The sequence below is a fragment of the Mirounga leonina genome, unplaced genomic scaffold, assembly GCF_011800145.1.
Source record: "Mirounga leonina isolate KUSES-001 unplaced genomic scaffold, KU_Mleo_1.0 Mir_129, whole genome shotgun sequence".
Taxonomy (NCBI): domain Eukaryota; kingdom Metazoa; phylum Chordata; class Mammalia; order Carnivora; family Phocidae; genus Mirounga; species Mirounga leonina.
Window position 1 is genome coordinate 50192057 of NW_023270323.1, and position 27017 is coordinate 50219073.

Genomic DNA, 27017 nt, shown 5'->3' on the forward strand with positions numbered 1-27017 from the left:
AAGTTTTAAATTCTGCGGCTACACCGACGTTCTCAGGTCAGAACCCACCATCCTGTGGTGCCATGGCGTGCCCACGAGCAGCCTTATTCCTAACAACGAGCACCTGCAAGTAGCCAAGGTGTCCACCAGAAGGATGATGGAGAAAACTGGGGCTGGCCCACGGGAATAAAAAGGAACAAAGGACTGATGACACGCAACAACATGGATGAGTAGCACAAAGTGAAAGAAGCCAGAACTGAAAGAGTAAAGACTCTCTGATTCCATCTGCAAAACTTCTAGAACAGGCAAATCAACCTATGGTATAAATAATCAAAACCGTGGCTGCCTGGGGGAGGGGTAGTGAGGACCAGCAAAGAGGTACGGGGGTACATTCCGGCGTGAAAGAGGATGCTCTCTATCTTGATGGGGGCTTGGGCCACCTAAATGTATGAAGTCCTCAAAACTCAACGAGTAGTGCACTCAAGATCTGTGCAGCTTACAGGATGTAAATCTCCAAAGACAACTGTGAACAAATACTGAGCTACAGCTAATTATATGCACGCTGAAGTGTATGGGAATAAAGAGTGCTGGTATCAGAAATTTACTTTACAAGTCATCCCAAAAAAGGTGAAATAAGTACTGGACGGATATATGGGAAAGCAAATATTGCAAAATGCGACAAATGGTATAATCTGGATGGTGGGTATATGAATGCTCACTGTTTCTTCCAACTTTCCTACATGTTTGAAATTTTTCAAAATAAAATGTCAGAAAAACTCCTCTACTGGAAAATGGACCCAGGCAAATCAGTGAGTAGTTATATAACATTAAATTTTGTTAGGTATGTTCCTAAAAAGCATAATGATTAAAATAGTGCCCTTGGACCTGCCACACATCAGCTGTCATTCCCTAACATGCTGCTTGACCTCTTCCCCACATCTCCATCTCGAACAATGGTATTATACCACCTGCCTCAAAAAAGTTGTAGAAAAACTGGAATCACTCATGCAAAAAATTCAAACTCTGTACGTGGCAAACATTCAGTAAGTGGCAGTTGATTGAATATTCTTAATTTTTCACACCAGCTCTGTCCAGACAAGTAGAAACAGTATGTCCACTTACTAAAATGTGACACTTTCTAACTTTATTACTTTACAGGTCTTTGCCCAAAGCGATTCTTCCTTTTCCACAAGAACAAAACGTCCTTCAGTTGTTCTATTTTATAAAAATGACAGCTATCCAATGCTACCATTTTAGTCTTTGAAAAGCACATACAGCATCACCACTGGCTCTGAGAAGTGCAGCCCTGGGTCTGTGCTCAGCGTCCTCTGTCCACTTGAGGGCCGGGCGCCAGAGAAGTTCACTGCCAAAGCCATGATTCTAACTCCTCTCTAGGTCAAGTCATAACACTGTCCAAAGGCTATGGGAATTTTTAGGTGCAACAAGAGCATAATGAGATCCATGTAAACTATTTGGTAGCAGAAAATGAGAGCAGGAATCTACTGGTGAATCTCAAAGCTTCATCTGATCCATCTAAAAACAGCAGCTGCACTGAAAAGCCTGATCCTCAGAGCCCGAGTGGGTGTCCAGCCTGGGGAAGACCCAACCACAACTGGGGATCAGAGCAACTTCTTTACAGGCACGGACGTGAGCCTGCTGGGGAACAAAATGTTTAGAAACCTCGAGAGAAAGCACTGACAGCTCTGCTTTGTGAGGCCTGGAAGCTGTGACATTAAATTCTCTCATGTTTTCAAATGGAAAAAAAAATTAAATATATTTCTCCACTGGACTAAACTATGCCCAAATCATAAAGATACTTCTCTGTTCCTTAAATATCAGTTTGTACTTCGGTCAAAACTTTCCATCCACCATAAATGCTTCATTCCCCTCCAGCAGTTATAAATCATTTCAAATTATCAATTTCCTGTTGGAACAAGTTAGGGAAGAAAATTACAACAGGGAAAACCTATTAATGGCACAAGAGGGAAAAAAAAGGGGGGGATGGAAACAAGAAAATAGGTTGAAAAGCAGCAAAGAATTCACTGTCAGCGTAGGCTGGGTGGCCCACCCGAGTGAGCTGGAGGAGCACAGAACTCCCATGCTGTCCTGGGAAGGGAGGGATGGGGGCTGGCAGAGGCCAGACACACATACGGTGCACTGGCGTTAGGGTCCCTGCTAAGAGATGCTAAGGTTGGCCAAGGGGATGAAAAACAATGTTGGACACTGTACGTGAGCTCTGTGAGCTCAGGAAAGGGACCTGACTGCCAGAGCCAACTGGAAGGTAGGAATCTGGGGAGAGTAAAACCGTATCACCGTTAGGTGACCAGAAAAGCAGAGGTGTTTATAGGGAGAGGGTGCGCCACTGAGCATTAAAGCCCCTGTAGAACACATCAGTTAGGCATTTTATAAAATGGCAATATACTGGGGTGCCTGGTGGCTCGGTCGGTTAAGCGCCCAACTCTTGGTTTTGGCTCAGGTTATGATCTCACAGTTGTGAGATCGAGCCCCATGTCAGGCTCTGCGTTGGGCGTGGAGCCTGCTTAAGATTCTCTCTCTCCCTCTGCTCCTTCCCACCTTCCCAATCTCTCTCTCTCTCTCAAAAAAAAAAACAAAAACTGCAGCGCGTGGGTGGCTCAGTCAGTTAAACATCTGCCTTCTGCTCAGGTCATGATCCCACGGTCCTAGGATCGAGCCCCATGTTGGGCTCCCTGCTCAGCGGGGAGCCTGCTTCTCCCTCTCCCTCTGCCCTCCCCACCACTCATGCTCAATCTTAAATAATAAAAAATAAATAAAACCTTTAAAAAAATAAAAAGACCATATACTTTTGGAAAATTAAGGATTTTCTGAACATCTTTCAGTGATATTTCTCTAGATTTTCTGACTTACAGGGAACTTAAATACAAAATGCACACCTGAAGCTCTCTACTGGTTATCATGAATTGACTTACACAGAGTCTAAGGGACATGAGAACATGATCCGTGACACCACGTGTATGGAATCGCAGACTCGGAGCCCCAGCTTCGGACACAGCACCCCGAGACAGAAAAGCTGAACAATGCTTGTGCCCAGAAGAGGAAGGCAAGCCGATTTGGGACCTCCAGCACGTGAAACAGCGTCAATGCCAGTCTGGTACGTGGATGCCCATGCGCCAGGCTCCCCAGCACGGCACCTGACCGGTCAGTACAGCTACCTTACATTCACATAGTACTGACATTCCAGAGAACCTCCGGGCACCTTACAGAATTCTGAAGGCAGCGATGCAAGGTCATTTCCGTTGTCCCGGGGAGAGAGGGGAGGTGACAGAGACGGGCTCCCTGCAGGTCAAGTAGCTTGCTGTGGCAGTATCTACTCTCCAATTCCTTCTTGAAGCTCTACACCCGCCCTCTTGTTGGGAACGCCTGCTCCACCCGCCCCGTGAGGCAGACGCAACTTCTCTCACCACCTCCAAGCAGTCTAAATATTTCCAAATTTCCCCTACATGTGCAACAAGTAAAAATAAAACACAGGGAGAAAAAGTTTCAGAACTTGAGAAAATCCTCAAGTTTCTGTTTTACACAGCATCCTGGTAAAATTAAAAGAGGGGAAAAAAATGCCATACCTGCTTTATCTCCCCAATATGGATGTGACCTTTTTGTTTCTCTTCATATAAACATCTCAGGAAAGAAATAATCAATTCATTCTCTCGCTGTTCACTTCTTGGTCTCGATTTCTTAAAAAAAAAAAAAGAATATATTACATTTATTTTTAATTGTCAACAAAACTGCTAAACCATGCCTTTGAAAATGCTAACAACTTCTATCCACCCGTTATAATGGCTGCTTTTACCCAATCATCTCACTAGGGGGCACAAATGATCCTAGCTAGACATGGACACCATTACGGGACAATGGAGCCAGTGGGCCAGATTCAGCTTTTGACCTCTGATGTCCTTATACCTAAAATAAATATTTCAAATCAGATAGAAGCACAGATAAAATATTTAATAAATAAGCTGTCTTGAAAACAAGAAAAGAATAAAATCTGTGTAAACATATCCAGAGGTCAAGAGCCATAATGGCCACATGTTTATAAAATTTTATGGCTAGGGAACTGGAAAGGAAAACAGCAACTGGATCGAGGGTCATGGTCCCACCCATCCAAAGTGCTGTTCAGCATGAAGCACTTTCTGCAAGCCCCACAAGGCCTAAACTTGCACGCAATATTTCATGGCACTGACTCATTTTTTTTTTTTCTCCTTTCTTTTTTAAGGAAATTCTCCCTACATCTTTTATTTTTCAGATAAGTAGTGGCAAAGCACACTGAACTAGAAATCAGGATACATAGGTTCTGGGTGCTGCCACAACAAGATTACATGACCAAAGGCGAGTCATGTAATCTTAGCTTCCTCATCTGTTCAAAGAAAGATTATGCACAAAGTAAACTCCCCAGTTCTTTGGATCTGAAACATCAGTGTTCATTTTTAGAAGACCATGTAATTTATTATTTTCTCTGAAAATGAAGAAAAAAGTTATTCTGAAGACACACAAAGCTTCTAGCCTATAAACCTTGAAAATATGGGTTTTTGAAGAGTTTGAGAGTGAGAGAGAGAGAGCAGGGGGAGGAGCAGAGGGAGGAGAAGCAGACTCTGTGCTGAGCAGGGAGCCCGCCAAGTGGCGGGCGTCATGGGAGCCCTGGGATCATGACCTGAGCCGAAGGCAGACACTTAACCAACTGAGCCACCCAGACACCCTGAAAATGTGTGTTTTTCATAATGATGATTATCCATTTTCCTGCTGCTCACCGCCCCCCATCCAAACTTCTAGCCTGCTCTTCAAAACAAAGACTGTAATAAATGAATCAACTATACAACCATCTAGTCTGGATCAATACCACTCTTGGCAACCTCCTCTCTGAGCTAACCTAGAAGCAATGATTTTACCCTTTGTGTCACAGGTTTTAGAAGCAAAGGTAACACTAACCCAGACCTTCTGGTATTCCTACTCTTTAAAAAAAGATCATTTAAAATGTAAGTTGTTCCTAAAACTGAAGGAAAAGACAGTAAATCATTAGAAGGGGTTGTTTTCACTGAGGACTTGCTATTCTTTAAATTTCAGATTCAAGGATTGAATATCTTAGAGCAGATGCTCTCAATCTCAATTCCAAGCCGTGAACCCTGATGTTATGATGAAGTTTTACATGTTTTATGTAACAAGTGCATTTTTCCAAAGAAAGTTCCCTTCAGATCTTCAAGAAAGGAAAAGGATAGTCATATACCACAATCCCAACCTTATACTGAGTAGTCCAAGGAGGTGATGGATACACGGTGAGTCTACACGTCCAGGAGGCACGAGGAACCCTCATTCACTGCTGATGGGACTGCACGATGACATAGCTGCTGTGGGGGCCAGTTTGACAGCTTCTTACCAAACCAACCATGCCCTTAGCACTCGATCCAGCCAATCACACTGCTTCATATTTACCCAAATGAGTTGAAAATTTGTGACATACTAAAACCAACACACAAATGTTTATAGCAGCTTCATTTATAACTGCCAAAACTTACGAGCAACCGAGATATCCTTCAACAGTGAATAAACAAATTGTGACACATCCATAAAATGGAATATAAAGGGCACCTGGGTGGCTTAGCTGGTTAAGCATCTATCTGCCTTGGGCTCAGGTCATGATCCCGGGGTCCTGGGATGGAGTCTCACATCAGGCTCCCTGCTCAGCAGGAGAGTCTGCTTCTCCCTCTGCCTCTGCTCCTCTCCCTGCTCGCACTCTCTCTCTCAAATGAATAAATAAAATCTTTAAAAAAATGGAATATTATTCAGCACTAAAATGAACTATCGGGCCATGAAAAGACACAGAGGAACTGTAAATGCATGTTGTTAAGTGAAAGCCAATCCACTGCATGCTGTATGATTCCAACTGTATGACATTCTGGACAAGGCAAAACAATGGAGACGGTGAAAGATCAGTGGGGGCCCGGGGTTTGGGGGAGGGGGGGCAGAAATAAACTGATGGAGCATAGAGGATTTTTAGGGTAGTGAAAAAACAATTCTCTTTGATCCTATAATGGTAGATACATGTCATTATATACATTTGTTAGAACCCACAGAATGTACAATACTAAAAGTTAACCCTAATGTCAACTATGGACTTCAGTTATTAATAATGTATCAATATGGGCTAACCAATAGTAACAAATGTACCACACTAAGACATCAATAATAGGGAAAAGTGGCCCGAGGGTAAGGCTGGGGTGTGAGAGGTTATATGGGGACTCTGTATTTTCTAGCCACTTTTTCTCTAAAACTAAAACTGCTGTAAAAAAAAAAAAAAAAAAAAGTCTATTTTTTTTAAGTCTAGGAAAGAGGAACAGACAGGAATTAGGGGATGTCTCTGAACAGACACCTAAGAGTTGGAACCATTCTTTCTTCCATAACTTTAATTAATTATTTGGGGCTGTTCTCACAAGAAGATGTGTATTTTTCTTGGAGAAACTGTGCAATTGCTTATTTCAAAGTCTCAAAAAAGGTTAAAAATGCAGTAATAAGAGGAGACATTTTTTCCTCAAAATATGCAAGAAAGTTGTCCAGATGGACAGAAAATGAGACAAATGAGCACCATGTACTATCACAGTCATCAGAAACTGAAGCAAAGGAGGAAATGCATCACGGAGGTCGTGAAACATCACAGAGGAAAGTCAATAAGGTCAGAAATCCACGTCCATGATATCCTACAAGGTCAAAAAATAAATCCTTTCTTCCTTAAAATAACCGAAATGTGACTAGGGGCTACTCTTCTATTCAGTTCGAATGATTAGCAAGGTGTCGACACCCACCACCCTCCACAGTGGCAACTCATTCCTTTCTACAGGTGATTTAATTTTACAAACACTCATTAGTCAGAGAGACAAGTCTGAGGAAAATGATGGGGAATCCAGTTGGATAGCATCACTTTGCAGTTAAAAATTAACTTGCTTATAGGGGCGCCTGGGTGGCTCAGTAGGTTAAGCGGCTGCCTTCGGCTCAGGTCATGATCCCGGGGTCCTGGGATGGAGCCCTTTGTCCAGCTCCCTGCTCAGCGGAGAGCCTGCTTCTCCCTCTGCCTCTGGCTGCCACTCTGCCTACTTGTGCTGTCAGATAAATAAAATCTTTAAAAAAAAAAAAAATTAACTTTCTTATAAAAAATCAATCTGCAGTGTCAGGGGCGCCTGGGTGGCTCAGTCGTTAAGCGTCTGCCTTCGGCTCAGGTCGTGATCCCAGGGTCCTGGGATCAAGCCCTGTATCGGGCTCCCTGCTCCGCGGGAAGCCTGCTTCTCCCTCTCCCACTCCCCCTGCTTGTGTTCCCTCTCTCGCTGTCTCTCTCTGTCAAATAAATAAATAAAATCTTAAAAAAAAAAAATCAATCTACAGAGTCAGGACGGTGTGTCCCCGGGGGCAATACCGAGGTGGGGGGTAGTGGGCGGAGATTCTGAGGAGCTGGAAATGCTCTATTTCTTAATCTTCATGCTGGCTGGCTACACAGGAGCATTCATCTTCTAAAAATTCACTGAAACACACACACCACTAATTTGTGTGCTTTTCTCCTGTTACTTCATTTAAACAAATGCAAACAACTGATTGCCTGTTAAAGGTAACAAAGCCAGTTCTGCCACATGCTTCTTGACTTATTTCTAGGAGAAGGCCTACGAATTGGACGTAAAACTGACTGGAAACTGAATTTCCAACACTGACTGATGAATACCAGAATGCTGAGAATCTGCAGTCTTTGGAGGATACTACTTAAAATGGCAATGCTCACTTGGACACTACCAGAATTCTAACATCTAACATCTAACGTTATAATCAAATCAAATCTTATAGCAATTAATTTTAAAGCCATGGAAAATCCAGCTAAGTTGATATTCTTCAAAAAGTGGAGGGAAAAACAGCTCCTCTATTAATCTTTACAACTTGTGAAAAATCATCTTCTTTAATCATTACTGACCCCCACTGAGTATGAATCGACTTGATTTATCCATTCAGTATTAATTCAGCCATTCACTGAAATACTCTCATTCTGAAGAAGAGAGTTGGACTTTTGAGGCATTTCCCTTACTAGCCCTACTTGGGCTGGAAAGCACCAAAGGGGACCGACCACCGGACCCCATGGGCTGCCGCACAGTTGCACAGTGAGATATGCTTGAAGATTATGCGTTTCATAAGGTCATCGATTAAACAGTGGCTCTGAAGTGTCATGAGTCCCCTGACAAAAGGGTTAACAGGCCCCCAGGCTCATCTGGCACCAAGTTCTCTCAGCGTGCTCAAAGTCAGCCCGCACGCGGCAGCAACAACCTCCAGTGACACGTACATGGCCATTACAGATTTCTGCTCTTCATGTCCTGTGTAGTCTGCCCTTCTTTCTCTGCATTAAGCATTTATTTACAAAAACCCTGATTATGTATGCTTTAACTAAGTAATCATGTACCATTAATTTCAATCGTAATTACATTTGTCTTATGAAGATATGCCCTTGGAGAGTTCTTCAGAAATAAACTACCCTCCAGGAAAACTGTACAAAGGAACGTCTTAACCTTTCTGTTTACAAAAGGGCTCCTGACACTGCAAAGCCACCTTTTTCTTTATGATCTTTTTAAAAGGTATGATTTTCAAACACATTAGCAGGTACTGCTACCTAGAAACAAACTTGGTTTATAAAATGTTTTCTAAGAACCAAGAATGGTCATTGAAAATAATTCAATGAAACCCTCAAGCCATTAGAAGAGATCCATGTCAAATTTTATCATTTAAGGAAGAGCCGCACTTATGATGATGGAGGACAAAGAGCTGGCTTTTCACACCCAGTGTCCCTTTCCTTTGGTCTTTAAGCCTTCTAGAACAACACATAGGGGTCCCAAGATATTAACTGCATGCATTTAAAAACAAAAACAAACAAAAACCTGTGTTGTGCCATCACTTGTCTCTAAAGTCTCTTTTCCATAATGCACTGGCTATCTAAAAATTTAGATCAAAGAGAGTCTCAGAATCACATCCATCAGGAATTTCTCATTGCTGAAGAACACTTTATTACCTATGCTGAGCCATCGCACTGTTTTGGGATGGCTACACAGTGCTGTCTAAATAAAATGCACATTAGGGGAGGCATGTGCATCTCCTAGGCTTGCCGCAAAGATGTTCCCCAAAGTGGCTTGATAACACTCGACGAGCAAGTGGACCGGCATCATGGAAAAAGGCCTCAGCCTCCACGGTAAATGCATTAACAGTCAGAAGCAAACCGTCCATCCATTTATGAATTCCAAGTACAAGTCACACTAAGTTTTTCTGAGTACTGTGTCCTCAGAACTCTAAAGATCCTTCAAGAAAAAACCAAGTAGCCTGTCTCAAGTCGATTCAGAAGAAAACAAGAAAATGTAAAGGCAACTGGAAATTGTGAGAATTACATTCTAAGCTACTTATGAAATTGAAAAACCTCCCCATGCTTTTCTTCTCCGAACATGTGTCACTCCTGCCAGAAAACAGATCACGGGCCTGCGTGTACAGTCCTGCACCCACTGAGGAGGCGGAGAGAACTCCCCATCCAGAGCTGCCAGCCCTCTTGATTTGCGTAACAGACTCCTCTGCAGGACCCCTGCCGCTCTCCTCCCCGCAAAAAAAGATATTTACTCTTTGTTCTGATGTGCTTTCCTCCCTACAAAAGCGCCAGGAAACATCAGAAAGTGCCCCTCGGCTGAAGTGGACATGAAATCTGTGATGAGCTCGTTAAAGATTCCTAACGAACACAGTCCAGGCATTCCAGCACACACAGCATGGTCTCCCTGAGCTCCGCGGCATCTACATGCAAGGACAAGAGCGAGTTTCCAGAACACCGATGAGCCTGGCTTTGGTTTTGTATTTTGTTTTTATATTTAGGTTTGATAAACAGTTCTAAGTAGCTAACATCATCTCCATCCCTTTCCAACACTGAGGAAGAAGGCAGGAACCACCAATGACCAAGTTCACGTACGAAATGCTGTCTCTGCCCACTGCCACACTTTGGGGCTGGGACCCCAAGCAGGAAGGGGCTGGGACCCCAAGCAGGAAGGGGCTGGGCAGAAGCTTCCTGTGGAGCAGAGGAGTGCTCGGGGACCAAAGTCCACGTCTTCCGTCTCCTGGGCTGAGGGCTCTTTTCACTCTGCAATTCCTTTCGCTCATTCCAAAACATTTTTTAAGGCAGGACTTTTCTGGGTTAGTCGCATTCACCGTGAAATCCAAGACTTGGTGGAAGTCTGCCGTCTGACCTGGCCCCTGCCCAGGGCTGCTAAGCCTAAACCAAGAGGAACTCGGGGCCACTTCCTCTGAGCTGTGGCAGCTCTGGTTTGCTATTTTTCATACGTACCATCTCACAGGTAAGCTGCTTAGCTCTGCTTTCAGTCTAGCAATTAGAAACTCGTACTTTACCTGAACCTCTTCAAAAATAGTTGCTTGCTCCTGATTAGTTAATGTTGTCAGGTGCTTCTGGAGTTCTAGTTTGGTTTTGGAAGAATTCATTCCTATTAAGAAAAAAAGATTCATGAAAACACTCTATGGAGAAGTTACAAGGCAGAGTAAAACTTCCGTACTCGTGCTTTTTACGTCCTTACCCACTTACTCCAGGCTTCTGAAGTTTTCCGGACATTCTACTCAGTAAAATATGGTTCATGATGGCAATGATGACAACTAACATGTTTTAGTCAAGCCCTCATTCGCCAGGCACAGTCTTATAAACATTAGGCCTGCCTCATTTAATACTGAGAACAGTCAATGAAGATGCTCCAGTTATCCCCATTTTGCAGTTAAGGAAACCGAGACCCAGAAAACTGATGTGAACTCCAAAGACCACCATGCTGGACCCCACCTCAGGTCTGCACAGTTCCGAATTTTTCTTTCTCCATCATTCCATGTTAGAACACCTCATACAATCGGAACACTGTCCTCAGAAAATAGATTCTCATGAGTATTATATATAAACTTGACAACTCAAGGAAAAACAACTACTGCTCCACTTGAAACATGTTTCTCTTCCACAGTAGGCTCCTCCGCATAAAACTGATTCATGTGGCTAACAACCTTCCTTTTATCACCACTTGCATTAATAGTCTTAAGCCCATCTAATTACCATTACAGAGGATTGCGAGGAAAAGTTAGAAAGTCACAATCTTAGTGCCAATGAGAAGCTGATACTCTGGAAAGTTGTTTCTCCACACAAATATCGCTTAGATCCTGCTTTGCCTTTTCTTGGTGCCGGAGATAAATGTTACACATGCTGAGAAGATTTAGAATGAAAGGATTTGCTGACCTAACTACCGTGGGAAAACTGCCGCAGCTCAGTACTTTTATTCCAAAGGCAGCCCTCACCTCACCCACCTGCTGCAGCTCCCTCCCCATTCCCCCCTCCCCCCAGCTGAGGAGGCTGGGTGCCTAGGCAGGTGCTTGGCCAAGGCTCTGCCCCGGAGGACACTGTGAATACATCTACACGGCTAAGGATGGCCAGGAGGGGACACCTCTGAAGTCTGGAACCAGGACTTGGAAATCAAGCCTCTGTTTTTACACAGGTGTTTGCTGAGGTCTAGAGAAGCCAGGTGATGGGGTGCCTGGGTGGCTCAGACGTTAAGCGTCTGCCTTCGGCTCAGGTCATGATCCCGGGGTCCTGGGATCGAGCCCCGCATCGGGCTCCCTGCTCCGCGGGAAGCCTGCTTCTCCCACTCCCCCTGTTTGTGTTCCCTCTCTCGCTGTGTCTCTCTCTGTCAAATAAATAAAATCTTAAAAAAAAAAGAAGCCGGGTGACTCGTCAAAAGTCAGGAGGCCGATCAGCAGCCAAGCCCGCCACAGAGCCGCTGCCTCCCCACCCCAACCCCACCCCAGGCAGCCGGACACAGAGCCGCCACCCTGCTCACAGCTCTGATGGAAGCCGCACCCCTCCTCAAACTGCAGGGGCTACCTCAGCTTCCGGGATGTCCCTCCTCCCAGCAGCACCCCCCCCCCTTAGTTTCTGCCAAGAAAATCCTATAAAAATAGAAGCCAGTACTTCTGAAGTGACGGCTGTGCCACTACGTGCATCATCTCAATCCTCACAACAGTCCCTGAGTGGGCACCATCTTTAGTAATTCCAAAGTATGAATGAAGAAACTGAGGCACGGGCAAAGTCCAGCATTTTGTCCGAGGTCATCGGCTAAGTGAGGGACAGTCAGGCTCTACACCATGCCCGTCTACCTCCGCGGACGGCTCGTGAACTCCCCACTGCCTCCTCCACCCACAAGTGGCCTCAGTCCTAAAGTGAATGCGGAGGTGGACGAAGTGCAGAAAAGACAGATGGGTTTTGTCAGACGCCGTTCAGGGACTCTTCCAGCAAGCTGGCAGGTCATACAAGCCAGGGAAACAGAGAGATGGTTTTACTGCACTAACTACTTAAATGTTGAATCAAAATAGTGTTTAAATTTACGAGTAAAATGAACAGTCATCGTTAACCAAAAGGCCTCTCCGCAGGTCTCTGACACAATGTGACAAGCATCCTATTTTGGACATATGTGATTGTTTGACGAGACATTCACATGTGGAGAGAACCGCCAAGCTCTAAGAAAAGTCTGACCAACTATACAACAGACTAACAGTATAATGGAATAACTACACAACAGACTAATTATACACCTCTAACAATCAGGCCACAATACAGACTACTCTTCATACTCAGCAGGTATGAGGAGATTCTTGGCAAGTTTCATCCTTGCTGTCAGGATGCCTCACCTCAGGAGGTCCCTGCTGCCCCACCTCAAACAGGAGGTGAGGTTTCTGACCCCCCTCGGCCCCCGTGCCTGGCTCTCCACTCCACGTTCACAGCGAACCTTCCACGTGGCTTCTCAGCAACGTCAACCGCTGCTGGCTGGCTTCTGCAGCAAGAAGGTGGTACCCCCCACATGATGCCAAAAGGCTTTACAGGGGGAAGGGGTGCAAGGAACAACAGAGAAAAAGGTAACCAGAGTGAAGCACGTTCCCCAACTACAACCCCTTTAGCCCGGCTGTTAGTGAGGCCATTCACAGCGTTAGTGCAGAAAAGGCTCTTATTAAGGGAGCTCTGATGAACGGCTTTGCTCTACCAGAGGCAAATTTACTTAGACCGCAAAAGGAAAACTCAGTTCAACTCTTTTTCCTTTTTAGTGAACATATAGTTCATTCTAGTAATTCCCAAAATGCTCTGCTCAACTTTAAAATAAGCAAAATGCTAAATAAAGCACTGGAGGAGCTGTTCAGAGTTCAAATTCAGACCCAAGCAAAGCTGCATGTCTTACATGTTGTGAGTGGCATGTCCAACGTGATCGGTGGGTAGAGTGTATGTACTTTTTTATAAATCCTAGGGCATAACCCGACTACATCAATTGATTAAGAAAGCAGTCTTTATGGGGCACCTGGGTGGCTTAGTCGTTAAGCGTCTGCCTTCGGCTCAGGTTATGATCCCAGGGTCCTGGGATCGAGCCCTGCATCGGGCTCCTTGCTTGGCGGGAAGCCTGCTTCTCCCTCTCCCACTCCCCCTGCTTGTGTTCCTGATCTCGTTATCTCTCTCTCTGTCAAATAAATAAAATCTAAAAAAAAAAAAAAAGAAAAAAAAGAAAGCAGTCTTTAAGCCTTCCTTTTTGTGGCCACGTCACTGGTCCTCTCCCCAGTGTATGGAAATCGTGGCCAGAGCGTGACTTCCTATTAGAGCTACTCTTATGGGAACATACAATGAGCTTTCATAAACCGCTTCACTCTACTTATGAGGAATGCACCACAGCAAAGAGCAAGGGCCTCAAAGTGTTCGTAAAACTAGCATCACCCCAACAAAGGACACCTCTCCCCTACTATGGATGCCCTCTATACTTAAGAAATGCTTCCCATCAGGCAGGCAAAACACCAGCCTTCTAATTGTGCTATCAAGAATGTTTCTACCTTAGCAGAGCTTTCTGCTTTGCTTGGGTTTTATCAGGTAAAAAGACGAATTAAATAATAATTCCAAAATACAGCAGCAAAATCCCTACCCTGACTGAACTTTTCAGCTCTCACTTTCTGAAAGCTAAGCCAGACCACAGAAAGATTTATCAGGTAGAACTCTGGAATCCTTCCAGTCCTGCAGATCACGGTCTGCTTTATCTTCAAGGCCAACATTGTCGTTGGCTTCTTAATAAGCTCTTAAGGGACAATTCTGTCATCGTTTCCCTGATCTTGACAACCACTAAGGGAAGGGTTAGTGATCCTTTCAGATGAGATCTCTAGGTAAAGCTCAACTTTTCTCCTTTCCAGCTATATTCTGTATAATGTCAGCAAACAGTAACAACTAGGGAAGCACAGTTGAAAATATTAATCATTTTGATTCATTTTAAAGAGCACTATAATGCCAGCAAATGAGCTTTTGAAACTTAAGGTGGTAATTGTCAATTTAGCTCATTTAAAAAGGGAAATCAGATACCACTGCACACCCATTAGGATGGTTATCATTAATAAAAAAAAAAAAAAGGAAGAGCGAAAGTAACACGCGTTGGCCAGGATGTGGAGAAAAAGGAACACTTGTGCACTGCTAACGGGAATGTAAAATGGTGTAGCCACTGTGGAAAATATAGTGGCAGTCCCTCAAAAAATTTCACACGTAATTACCATATGATCCAGCAATTCTCCTTCTGGGTATATTCCCCAAAGAACTGACAACAGGAACAGGAAGAGCTACTGTACACCGACTTTACAGCAACATCATTCGCAACAGCCAATAGGTGCAAACAATTCAGACGTCTACGGACAGATGACTACACACGATGGTACAGACATACAAGGGGATACTAGTCTGCCTGAAAACAGAATGAAATTCATGCTACAACATGAATAAACCTAGGAGATGTTATGCTAAATAAGCCAGCCACAAAAGGACAAAAGCTGCCTGATTCCACTTAGATGAGGTACCTGGAGCCCGTCACGCTCACAAAGACAGAAGCAGAATGGTGGCTGCCAGGGGCCAGGGCAGGGGACCTGGGGCGTTCCGGCTTAATGACTCTCAGTTTGGAAAGATTAAAAAGCCCCAGAGATGGATGGCGGTGGTGGCCTCAGAACAACGTGAATGTACTTCACGCCACTGAACTGTCCACTTTAAAAAGGTTAAAATGGTCAATTTTATATGATGTGTACTTTTACCACGATTATGAAAAAAGGGAAATGAAATCTAAATAGTATAGAGTTTTTCTCTACCCAAGTAGAGCTTATTAGAACTATTCTAGGGACTGGGAAATGATCAAATCTGGTTTGGGGTTTTTCTGGTTTTTGTTTGTTTGTAACACGGGTTGTTCAAATCCTGTGACTTCCCTCAGACTCACACACAACGTTTTAGAAATCCTCTTATACGTGGAAAAAAATGTAAAACCAAAGAGAGAGAGAGAGGAATGAACCCCTTCAAAGTCGGGTTCCCTCAGAGGATCATCATGGCGGGTTTACCCTGGTTCTCTTCCTCTCGCCCCCCGCCTCCCCTGCAGGCCCAGAAATGGAGCATCTCCCCTCCCACCTGAAGAAGATTCCCCCCCCTCGTTCAGGAGGGGTCTCTTCCTTTCTATTCTGACCCACCAGGGCCCCGCGGCTCTGGATTTGCTCAAACCTCCCCAGCTGTGCAAAGCTGGGTCAGCTGGCTCTTCTCCCAGCGCGGCCTCCTCCTGGGGAGCGGCTCTGAGGGCTGGTAACAGGGAGGGCCTTCCCACACGGGCAGACGCCCGGACTCACACACTAGTCTCCCCCTAGACTTCGAGTCCTCGATGTACTTATCCCTGAAGTGTACAAATCCACAATCCTCTTTCCTCCCACATGTGAAAGCACCTAGCATAGTGCCTAGTACATCTTAAGTGCTCAATAAATAGTAGCTGCAAATGATCACATTTACCGCGGTTTCTCCCTATACCACATTTCTAGACACTATAGTCAACTCTCAGTCCCTTTTACTCTTTCCCTGTGACTCAGCTGCAACCTGTCTTCTGCCCCCTTCACTCCGTGAACACTGTTCCGGCAGGGGTTACCGATAACCTTGGACCTGAAACACCTGGCGGAGATTCTGCAGCTCTGACCTTAGCAGATCTCTTCACAGCAACCAACAGGGCTGACCCGACCACTCACAACCTGGGTAAACACTAGGCGGCTGGATTTATAGTTTCTATTTCTCTACTCCACGACCCTTAGAGTGGCGATGGTAGACGGGGGCATGGCAGTTCATTTTCAAACCCTGAGCACCTAGCACAATAGCTCAGCAAGATACAGAAGACACCCCCCCGCATGCTGGAAGTTCATCTAGGATCCCTGTGACTAACAGGAGCCTCTCAAGGAACGCAGAGCGCCTCGGTTTTCCTGGAGGGGGGCCGCTACTCACCCTCTATCCGCTCACAGAGCTTGTGCAGGCCCTGCAGGGGGCAGCCCTCACACAGCTGGGCAGGTGCCTTTGCTGTCTGCTGCACGGCAGCCACGGTGAATGCCTGCTTCAGGGTCATCATGATTTCATCAACCTGATCGGAGAGAAGACACAGGGCAGCCAGCAAAATGCCCATTTAAGACGAGTGGGGCTGAGACTTCAGGACTCTGCAAAGACTTAGCATTTTAAGATTTTGGGGTGGGGGAGGACTATTAATCACCAACGGACAGATCATAATCATCATAATAACTGCTAGGATTACAGGCTGAGAAACACTACCTAGATGCGCAAAGCTCATAAAGGAGAAAAGGTAAAAAATAAAAACAAATTCAATACTCATGAAAAAGCCAACTCCTCTGCATCATACGTCCAAAATGACGTATTTTAATGCTAGGCCAAGGGTAAACGGGAGCATGTTCCTCACAAACAACGAAAATGGAGGACACATACCCAAATAAGGCTTGCATGTGTACTAGCTAGTTATTAAATAGTCATGGCGGATAATTAAAGCTAAATAACGACAAGTCGATGAAGCTCTACGGTTTGCGAAGGAAAGAAAAATCAGTGAGGTTGACATTGCACGTAAGTACGTCTTCCAGGTAAGAGCTGCTTAGTCTCACTTACCAGAGCTTCATTGGTGCACTGAAACACGTAACAGACGAAATGAAAGCCTCCGCCCCCTGAAGACTCTCGGCAGATAAACCCAAAGTGGTCCACGTGTCTGATACCCTGTTGAAGGCGGGGAAGAGAGGGAGGAGCGTTGAGCCGTATCCGAGTCACGAGTGCCAGAAGGCAACAAGACTGAGGCAGCAGTCTTCTAGAGCACTCAAATTATTTCCCAGATTCTTCTGAGGTACAGCTGATACTGAATGTTACAAGAGTTTCAGGAGTACAACACGTCTGTACGTCATGCCATGCCGTGCTCACCCCCAGTGTAGCTCCCATCTACCACCAAGCAACGCTATTACAATACCCTGACTGTATTCCCAGCACCGTGACCATTCATCCCTGTGACTTGGGCATTCCGTACCTGGAAGCCTACACACCTCCCACCCCTCTCCCCTCTGGCAACTGTCAGTTTGTTCTCTATTTGGGTCTGTTTCTGCTTTTTTTTCTTCATCTTTCTTGAACTTATTTCACTTAGCATAATGCCCTCTAGGTCCATCCATGTTGTCCCAAATGGCAAGATCTCCATCCTTTTGATGGCTGAGTAATACTCCATTGGGTATATATACATACCACATCTTCCTCAGCCATTCCTTTATGGACACTTGGATTTCTTCCATATCTTAGCTATTGTAAGTAAGGCTGCAGTAAAAACACGGATGCATATATCTTTTTGAATTAGTGCTTTTGTTTTCTTTGGGTAAATAGCCAGTAGTGGAATTACCAGATCATATGGTAGTTCTATTTTTAATGTTTTGAGGAACCTCCATGCTGTTCTCCACAGTGCCTGCTCTGGTTTGCATCCCCACCAGCAGTGCACCAAGGGTTCCTTTTTCTCCACATCCTTGCCAGCGATAGCTCACTGTGATTTTGATTTGTATTTCCCTGATGGTAAGTGATGTTGAGCATCTTTCCATGTGTTCTCTTGGCCATCTATATGACTTCTTTGGAAAAATGTCTATTCAGGTCCTCTGCCCATTTTTAAATTAGATTATTTGGTTTTTTGGTGTTGAGTTGTGTAAGTTCTTTTCCTATTTTGGATATTAACTCTTCATGGGGTACATCATTTGCAGATATCTTTTCTCACTCAGTAAGCTGCTTTTTAATTTCGTTGTTGGTTTCCTTCTCTGTGCAAAAGCTTTTTATTTTGTTTTAATCCCAATAGTTTATTTTGGCTGTTGTTTCTCTTGCCTGAGGAGGTATCTGGAAAATTCTGCAATAGCCAATGTCAAAGAAGTTAACTGCCTGTGTTTTCTTCAAGGAGTTTTGTGCTTTCATGTTCCACACATTTAGGACTTGAATCCATTTTCAGTTTATCTCTGTGTACAGCATAAGCAAGTGGTCCAGTGTCATTCTTTTATGTAGCTGTCCAATTTTCCCAGGGCCACTGTTGAAGAGACGGTCTTTTCCCCATTGTATACTCTTGCCTCCTTTGTCATAGACTGACCATACAATCGTGGGTTTATTTCTGGGCTATTCTGTTTCACTGATCCATGTGTCTATTTTTGTGCCAGTAGCATACTGTTTTGATTACTACAACTTTGTAGTATATAATCTGGGATTGTGATCTCCAGTTTTGTTGTTCTCAGGATTGCTTTGGCTTTTTGGGGTCTTTTGTGGTTCCACACGATTTTCTCAGGTATTTTAAATATCTAAAAACATCTCTCAAATATGAAGATTAACATCATTCTACTAAAATATTATTCTGATTACCCCCATAATATAAGAACTGAAAAGCAGGATTTTTAATGTTCATTTTAGTAATAAAAGGAAATACAGAAAAGTGGACACAGAAAAATGAGAACTTTTCCTAGGTACTAAAGAATAAAAAATTACTTTGAGAATCAAAAGTAGACAAAAGATGATTGAAGAAACACAACTATACACACACAAGCACACACACACGCAAACACTCATAGACACAAAGGTTAACAAAAAAAAAAAGATTTAAAACCCATTTATACTCTCCTACAAGAACAAACAGGTAAGTACTGAAGTACACTGGTATGAAGAATGAGTCAAGAATTATACACACAAAGAGCAGAGAAGCTTTTAAATGTAAGCTATTAAGGCCAAGGCTGTACACCATAGCTTCCTAAGAACTCTTCTCAATAAATACGTAAACTTGTTTTGGAAGTATCAGCTAAGAGGCACCGTGATGCAGATAAGACATAGCCCATAAATATTAATACGTGAGCGTCTCCAGAAAGCCCCAGCACGCAGAGATACGAGTGCCAGTAACTTGAAACTCAGGTCATCATGTACACTTGTGTAAGCTACACCCTTCAGGAAATAATAAAACTGTTACATGAAAAAGCAAACCTTGAACATTAACATTTCAAGAGAAATAGCAAAGCGAGATTAAATTCCGTGGATCATCTCACTTTCAGGTTGAACATTTTCCAATAAATGGGCAATCACGGACAGATTCTGGCATCTCAATCCATGTTCTCGCACAGCAAGGTAAGCACCTGCTAGACATTCGTTCTCCGGGGAATAGGATTTGGAAAAATTTATTTTGCAAATGGTTCCCTAATCAACTATAAAAGGAGCATTCTTTATTTTCACATTTTGGGAAATGGATTCAAAAGGGATTTTTTTTAATGCAGATCATGTTACAAATCAGCAATGAGATTTTCATTACATCTTATTAATTATGAGAACATGGAAGCGAGGAAGTGAGAAGTCAGAGTTTTAAAATACAGCCAAACAATAACTTTAAGTGATCTCCTGTTTGTTGCTAGGAAGACCCTGAGTACAATTGACATAGCTCACTATAACCGATTCTCCAAAATATCTCCATGAAACACACCTTGGGAGACTATCAAGAAAGAACTCAAGTAGACACTGTATTCTGAGGAAAACATCCTTAAAGAGATTCACTATTTTAAGAAAGAATAATGACTCGTACCCAAAAAGAAGTTAAGAATTTTTATAAAGTAGAAATGAGCATCTATTTAAAATTATTTGTATATATGAATGTATATATAAGACATGTACGCAGACCCACACATACACATCTGGAATTTGTGACTACAGAACATGACCACCAATAACTGAAAAAAGAAAAGTACACCAATTTCCTCCAGTAGATTACTGTTGCTAATAGCGAACTTAATTTCAAAATTATACGTATATTTTGCCTTAATATACCAAATCAAAAGAGAAATGCCAAGATCGCAAATCAAGTGTACCTAGAAGGCATACATCTTGTGACCTTTTAGCACTTCTGTTGAATAACAGATAGAAGAATTCATTAAAAATTCAAATGCAAATGAGGCAATAACCCATCTCCATTTACCTGAGAGCAAAAGGATATCTCCTTAAAATTTTTCTCCAATGCTATTTTTTTGGTGTCAGGACTGATGAGGTAAACTTCAGATTGGCCAATCTTAAAAGACAAAAAAAGAAACTAGTTTTTCATGAAAGTTGAATTCAATTTTATTAAACAAACATTCTCATTCTGTGACCTATGAAAATATAGAACCAAAGGGACAATCTCCTTTAAGATTCTGACAATTTCACTGTGGACAATCACCTCCAGAGGCTTCGGTTTACTCTACAGATTTCAGGTAGCACAGGACACCTGCTAGTACGTTCACCCACGTAAGACAGCAGGCTTCTTTGAGATCAAAGAACCAAATATCCGAAAGTTAACAACGAAACCACAGATGCCACATCTCCCCTTTGTAAGGATATAAAAAGTAAAGTTACCAGAAAACAAAAGCTCTCCTTTTGAAACTTCCAAAACACTTTCTATTAACTGTTTTACTGAAAAGTCTTTTAAAACTATTGTTAAAATAACCTACCATTTGTTGAGTAGCTAACTATGTGGTAGGCATTCAAATACTACTCACCTCTTAAAGTTAGAGCATTAGCATAGTTAACACTGCCTTACAGCCTTGGGTCAGGTAATAAACTCCATTCTAGCAGAGGGCTGTGTTGCAAGAGCCCATCCCTCCCTCAGGGCCTTTCACTTGCTGCTCCCTGAACCCAGGATACTCCAACTAGAATAATATCTAGGTGGCCACACTGAACCTCTGCTCAGCGAAAATCACTTCCTCCAAGAAGCCTTCCTGGAATCCCCAGATGTTCTCACATAATCCTCTACTTCTCCTTTGTGGCACTGAGCACAACTGTAATGAGACAATTACTTGAACACTAGGTTGTCAATCCCCCTTACTGGAATCTAAATTTGGCGTGGGCAGAGACCAGGGCTGTCTTGTTCACCGCTGTTATTACTAGCATGTTGCAAGGGACCCTGCACACGGCACTCACACACCAAGTACTTGAACATACGTGCGCCGAGCAGCTTTCACAGTAACACCAAGAGTTTTTTCTTTTTAAATATACACCACAGACTAAAGCACAAGCCTGAGTGCTTAGCATTTTTTTCAGTACATGATGAAAAGAGGAAGAAAAAGCCCTATTTACCCACTGACACATCATCTTCATCTTAAATCTGCTTACATCCAACATGGCCTTAACCTAAGTAGCAGCTTCCTTACCCGTCGGCCACCTCACCGCTCTGAGTTAGGCACAAGAACATCATACTCACGGTAATTTTGCTCTCTCTAGAATACCAGTCATGACATTCTAGAAGAGGGCTGAAGAACAATCAGTTCCCTAGATCATCAGTGGCCAGCTCACTGCCGGGAAGGCCCCAGGCAAGCCCATCCAGAGGAGCCCAGAGCAGCACAGAACCCAGGAACCCCAAGTGCCAAGGACAGCTTCCCTGTCCATTCCTTTTCGGCACTTGGCTATCAGTTCACCAAACCTCTTCCAGAAAAAAGGGAGTAAACAGTTGGCTAAACTATTATTTCAGTTTGGGTATAAATTTCAAATATCATCTTATCCCCAAATCCAATTATCCTGATTAACAAAGGATAAATGTTTTATAATAAATTAATAGAAACAGTAAAGAGGGAGTATTTTCCAACTAAAAGATTCTGTTGAAATATATTACTTGAAATTAATATACTTTAAAAAATCCTTTCGGGGGCCTCTTTTACATCTGTGCCCTGTCGCTTCCACTGAAAAGGTCTCTTTCAACTAAGGGGGGGGGCGTGGTAGAGATAAAAACAAACAAGGATAGAAGATAGATTCTCTTTAGGTTTCCAATAATGATTTTATAAAGGCCTAGGACTAAAGTAAGGATTTTATCCTGAGAAAAGGATTATTCACTATAAAGGTAAAAGGTACATAGATTCACACATAAATCCGAAAGCAATTTGCTACGAATCCTTGCTCAATAAAGCCGGTTGAACATGGATCTCACACTGGGGATGAGCCCAGGGCTTGATGGTATTTTACCGTGAAGAGCATAGTTCGATTTTCCTCAATATCTGTCGGCTGCACAATATTGTGTCCGCTAAGGAGGTGGTTCTCAATGTCGTTTTCCTCAAAGGAGCTGAAAAAACTACTACTGCGAAGGCTTCCATCTTGAAACTCCTTCTTAAAGGCCAACGAGCGCAGCCCGGGCTGGGAGAAGGATTTGCGCATCGGCCTCCGGCCCTGCTCGCCGTTCCCCGCTGGCTGGAGCACAGATCGGAACTTCTCCGTGAAGGAAAGGCCTCCCGCGGGATTTGGGGTTTCAGAATTCTGGGAGACCAAGTCAAATTCGGCTTTCCTGCTGCAACTGACGTGGTTGAACTTCTCAATGCACTCGTCGATCAGGGCCGGAGGGGCCTTCTTGTGAGCCACTGTCACCCGGCCACAGAAGAGCACCTCAAACTTCTTGGCAAACGTGTCATCAAACTCGGACGGGCAATGGAGCTCCTCCTGCCGGGCAATCTTCCCGGCCTGGCGGATGGAGCTGATGATCTCAGGCACCTGCCAGGAAAGGAAGAGTGTTACTTGGACACTGCAGTAGATGGTACTCCCACCCTGGCGCGCACGCCCATGCACGCGCGCACACACGCACACACACACGGCACGACTGTATGAGCAGCCTACGCTCTGCTGTCCCCGAGCGCCCCACCGCGTGCTCCGTGGCACTGAAGTAGGGGCCACGGGAACCTGAGACCGTAGACGCCTTCCCATGAGAGGGAAATGCACAAGCCTCACAGACAGGAGAAGAGGAACAATATTTATTAAGCACCTCTTTCGTGCCAGGGACTATGCTAGAGGATTCACGTGCCCACAACACTCCACAAGGTTAAGTGACTAGCCCACGGACACGCAGCCCAACGTGGCGCCTCGGAGTCCACCCCGGCTTGGTCACACTGCAAAGCCACGGGCCTCTCCGCAGCTCCCGTCACCTCCTTAAGAGGTCTGTCTCCAGTGGGGCTCACCAAAACATCATGCAATTTTTCTCGATTTCACGGCAGTGTGTCTCGGAGAGTCCTCCACAATAAATGCGTGAGGTGAGGATGCCAAGTGAAGACTGAAATTATCGTATAAAACCTTTCTTCAAATCACATCGTTATTTTTTCTTCAAGGACAACTGGCAATTGATTGCTCAGTTCTCGGTTTCCTAACAGTTAGCTGGTAATGACTACAGAGCTCGGGGGCTTTAACCACGGAGTGAGCAACCAAAAGAGTGTCATTATCGTGGCAACACGGGCGCTTCTCCCCACAGACTCCAAAGCCTTCAGGGTCCGTGCAGAGCCATGACCAAGAGAATGAACAAAGGGCCTCGTGTGCCAGTCGTCCCTACTGCTACAGCCTCTCATCAGGAGCTTCTGACAAGCGCCTTCAGGTGGCAGTGGACACGAAGACGAATCTGTGACCGCAGTAAGTATCTGTGTGACCACTTAGATGAGGCACAACCGCAGTACTGAAACAAGACAGGCACGAGTTCAATCTTCATCAGGAAGGACCTAGTTTTCGTTAGGACCTAACACCCAAAGCATTTTTTTCCCTTTTTTGCTATGTAAGAAAGTTCAATTTAAGGCCCAATACCCAGAGGCTCAAAGTCTTCTAACAACATCATAGAGGAAAGAACAACAACAAAAAAACCCGTTAACAATTCAGGTCAAAGATCAACATATACAGGAAAGGGACATGGTTGTATATTTAAAATGTATGCTTCTGGGGCGCCTGGGTGGCTCAGTCGGTTAAGCGACTGCCTTCGGCTCAGGTCATGATCCTGGAGTCCCTGGATCGAGTCCCGCATCGGGCTCCCTGCTCAGCAGGGGGTCTGCTTCTCCCTCTGACCCTCCTCCCTCTCATGCTCTCTGTCTCTCATTCCCTCTGTCTCAAATAAATAAATAAAATCTTTAAAAATAATAAATAAATAAATAAATAAATAAATAAATAAATAAATAAAATAAAATGTATGCTTCTGTTCCATAAGACCCAATGACTCGAGACTTTTCTCTTTGGGATTTCCTATCAAGCATGTCTTAAAGACAGTATCTCTGCCATAAAGATCATGATACATCCTTCCAAGGTATTTTATCATGCAAAGAGTTAAAATATATTTAGCTAGAGTCTGTATTTTAAAAATTGATTACTGAAGCATACAAGCTAAACAGTACTAGATAAGCCAAAATCTCAACATCCGTCAAGCATGTATTTGCACCATTTGCTTGTGCTATAGCACACTCCCTACCACACTACACATCCCACAGAAACCTGGAAATGGTTAATATAAAAGAGACAACAGAGAGAAGACGGAGGGAGGAAGCCTAGGTTCCATTCACCATTCACACCTTTGCCAACAGTCACTATAGGACATTGGTAAGAATCGCCTCAGTTTTGTTTTTTTTTTTGTTTTTTTGTTTTTTAAGATTTTATTTATTTATTTGAGACAGAGAGAATGAGAGAGAGAGAGAGCACATGAGAGGCGGGAGGGTCAGAGGGAGAAGCAGACTCCCTGCCGAGCAGGGAGCCCAATGCGGGACTCGATCCAGGGACTCCAGGATCATGACCTGAGCCGAAGGCAGTCGCTTAACCAACTGAGCCACCCAGGCGCCCTCGCCTCAGTTTCTTAAAAAAAAAAGCTTGTAAGATTTTTCAGGTAAAAGTTACTTTTGTGAAGTAAAGAATTTTCAAAGAAAAATAACCAATTCATGCAACTAAAGAACCTCACCACTTTTCTGAACAAGTCTATGAAATTATTTTATCAGGAGTCCCATGAATCTTCCCCATTATTAAACGTACTCTCTGAACAGAAAAGTCTTACACAGGCTCCCGAGGCTTGTTAACGTAAGTGTCATTTCTATGTGCTGGGTCTTTCACTGCATCTGAGGTAATGGTGTCTTTCATTAAATAATCAAAGCGCAGAGAAAATGGGTGAAGTCGTGTGAATTTACAGTGACTCGACAGTAAATGGCACAGAGAGAAGAAAGACCCAAAGTAGAGAATCTGATCGTTCCCTTACTTCCCAAGGCCGGAAGAGGCTGAAGAGCACAACACAACCTTGGTCGGGGTGGAGGCTGTGGAAGTTTTTCCAACCGCCAGTCTTTCCTACACACTAATCACAACCTTTAGGAGACGGGCTTTAGTCAAAGCCCAGTGCCCCCTCTCCTTGCTCTGGTGAACTGTAACATGGGCATAAAGGAGACAACGGGGGTTAAAAAGCATCACTGGGATCCTGACAAGAACATAACCGTCTCAGAGTATTTGACAGCATATCGCCAAACATAATTTCAGCAATAAACTGTTAACAATTAAAAATCTAATGTTTTAAAATTACCGTAAGTAAAACAGGAGACTTTTTCAATAAAAAAGGGACTCCACCTGTGTGTAAGTTTGTAAATCTATACTGAGAGTGTAGTTCCCTTTATAAAGAACAGACCTGGAGCACTATTTCTCGAGAAATGAAGGCATAATATCCACTTGTGATGAAATCCTGAATTCTCCATTCTTTTAACTCTGTCCTGGATTCACCTACAGGGTTACTTGTCACATGAGGGGACAGAGTCGTTTACTTCATTTTATTTCCAAACATTTCTCTAGGTATCACTAGATGCCAGGAGGTAGGGATCCAGAAGCAGGGGATGGAAGCAAGGCAGTCCTGCCTGGGCGGGAGTGGGGCCCCAAGGGAGGCTTAGTTAGAACGTTTACAGTATTGAGATGGGGTCTGGGGGAGCCTGGACAAAGATGGGAGTCGAGAGAAAGGCTGAATAAAAGCTTCCGGAAGACAGAATACACAAGATTTGGTGGCTATCTGGATGGGGGAGTTGAGGGCATGGAAGCCAGCAGGTGACTTGCAGAGTCGGCCTCAGACTGCGTGAGCAGGGAACACAGAAGGAGCAGGTTTGCAGAGATGACATGAGGAGTTTGGCTTGTGTACGTGTTGAGTAAGACCAGGAGGACTTGAAAGTAAAGGCATCCAGCGGGCAGCTGGGCAGCTGGGCCTGGAGTCCAAGACAGGAGACGTAGGCTGGGACATCAGCAGCTCACGTGCAAGAGTGGCTGCCACCTGGGAACAGAAAAAGGCAAAGTAAAGGAAGAAGGCAGGGATGGGTGCGTAGGCCACACCAATGCTTCAGACCTAAGGAAACCGGGGACGGAAGGCAGAGGAGGAGAGGCGGAGCGGTCAAGGATGACGTCAGAATGTCAACCAAGGGAGAGGGGGCCACTGATAATCAGCAGCTGCTGGAGTTGGCAGCTCAGAGAGATACGTAAAAAGAAAGGGGTGATGCCAATAGTAACCCCTAAAATAAGCAAACTTAACTGAAAAGTCTCTCAAGGTAAAAATGCAGGCTCTGAGAACATAAACTTCAAGTTACAATATTTACCTCAAATACACTGACCCTGTTCGGGTAAATACACTGAGGCCAGTGGAGTTTATTCCCACTGATACGATCTGGGTACTTCTAACACAATCTTTTTTTAGTGTAGTCACAGCAATAATATCTACGTCATTTCTGATCACAGACAAGCAGACAGAGTAAATTAAAGTTACCTACAGCAAAAACAAGAACCTGAAAAGCATTATACTGGCATAAATTCAATGAGAGTTTGAGATTTTATTTCCTTGTACATTGGGAATCACAACAAAAAACAATGTTAA

General features: G+C 44.0%; 1 protein-coding gene across 8 annotated transcripts in view; it reads right to left on the reverse strand.

Moving 5' to 3' along the window:
- Positions 1 to 27017, reverse strand: part of TBC1D1 (TBC1 domain family member 1) — a 229469-nt gene that overhangs the window by 94873 nt on the left and 107579 nt on the right. For 7 of the 8 annotated variants that reach the window (XM_035005149.1, XM_035005146.1, XM_035005148.1 and 4 more), the window contains 6 exons: positions 22367 to 22885; positions 20355 to 20444; positions 17012 to 17116; positions 16349 to 16481; positions 10405 to 10496; positions 3579 to 3689 (listed from right to left, as the gene is read on the reverse strand). In XM_035005149.1, the coding sequence (XP_034861040.1) occupies positions 3579 to 3689; positions 10405 to 10496; positions 16349 to 16481; positions 17012 to 17116; positions 20355 to 20444; positions 22367 to 22885 (1050 nt within the window). Of the gene's footprint in view, positions 1 to 3578; positions 3690 to 10404; positions 10497 to 16348; positions 16482 to 17011; positions 17117 to 20354; positions 20445 to 22366; positions 22886 to 25796; positions 26013 to 27017 lie in introns of those variants that run through there. The other variant, XM_035005153.1, reaches the window with a different exon arrangement.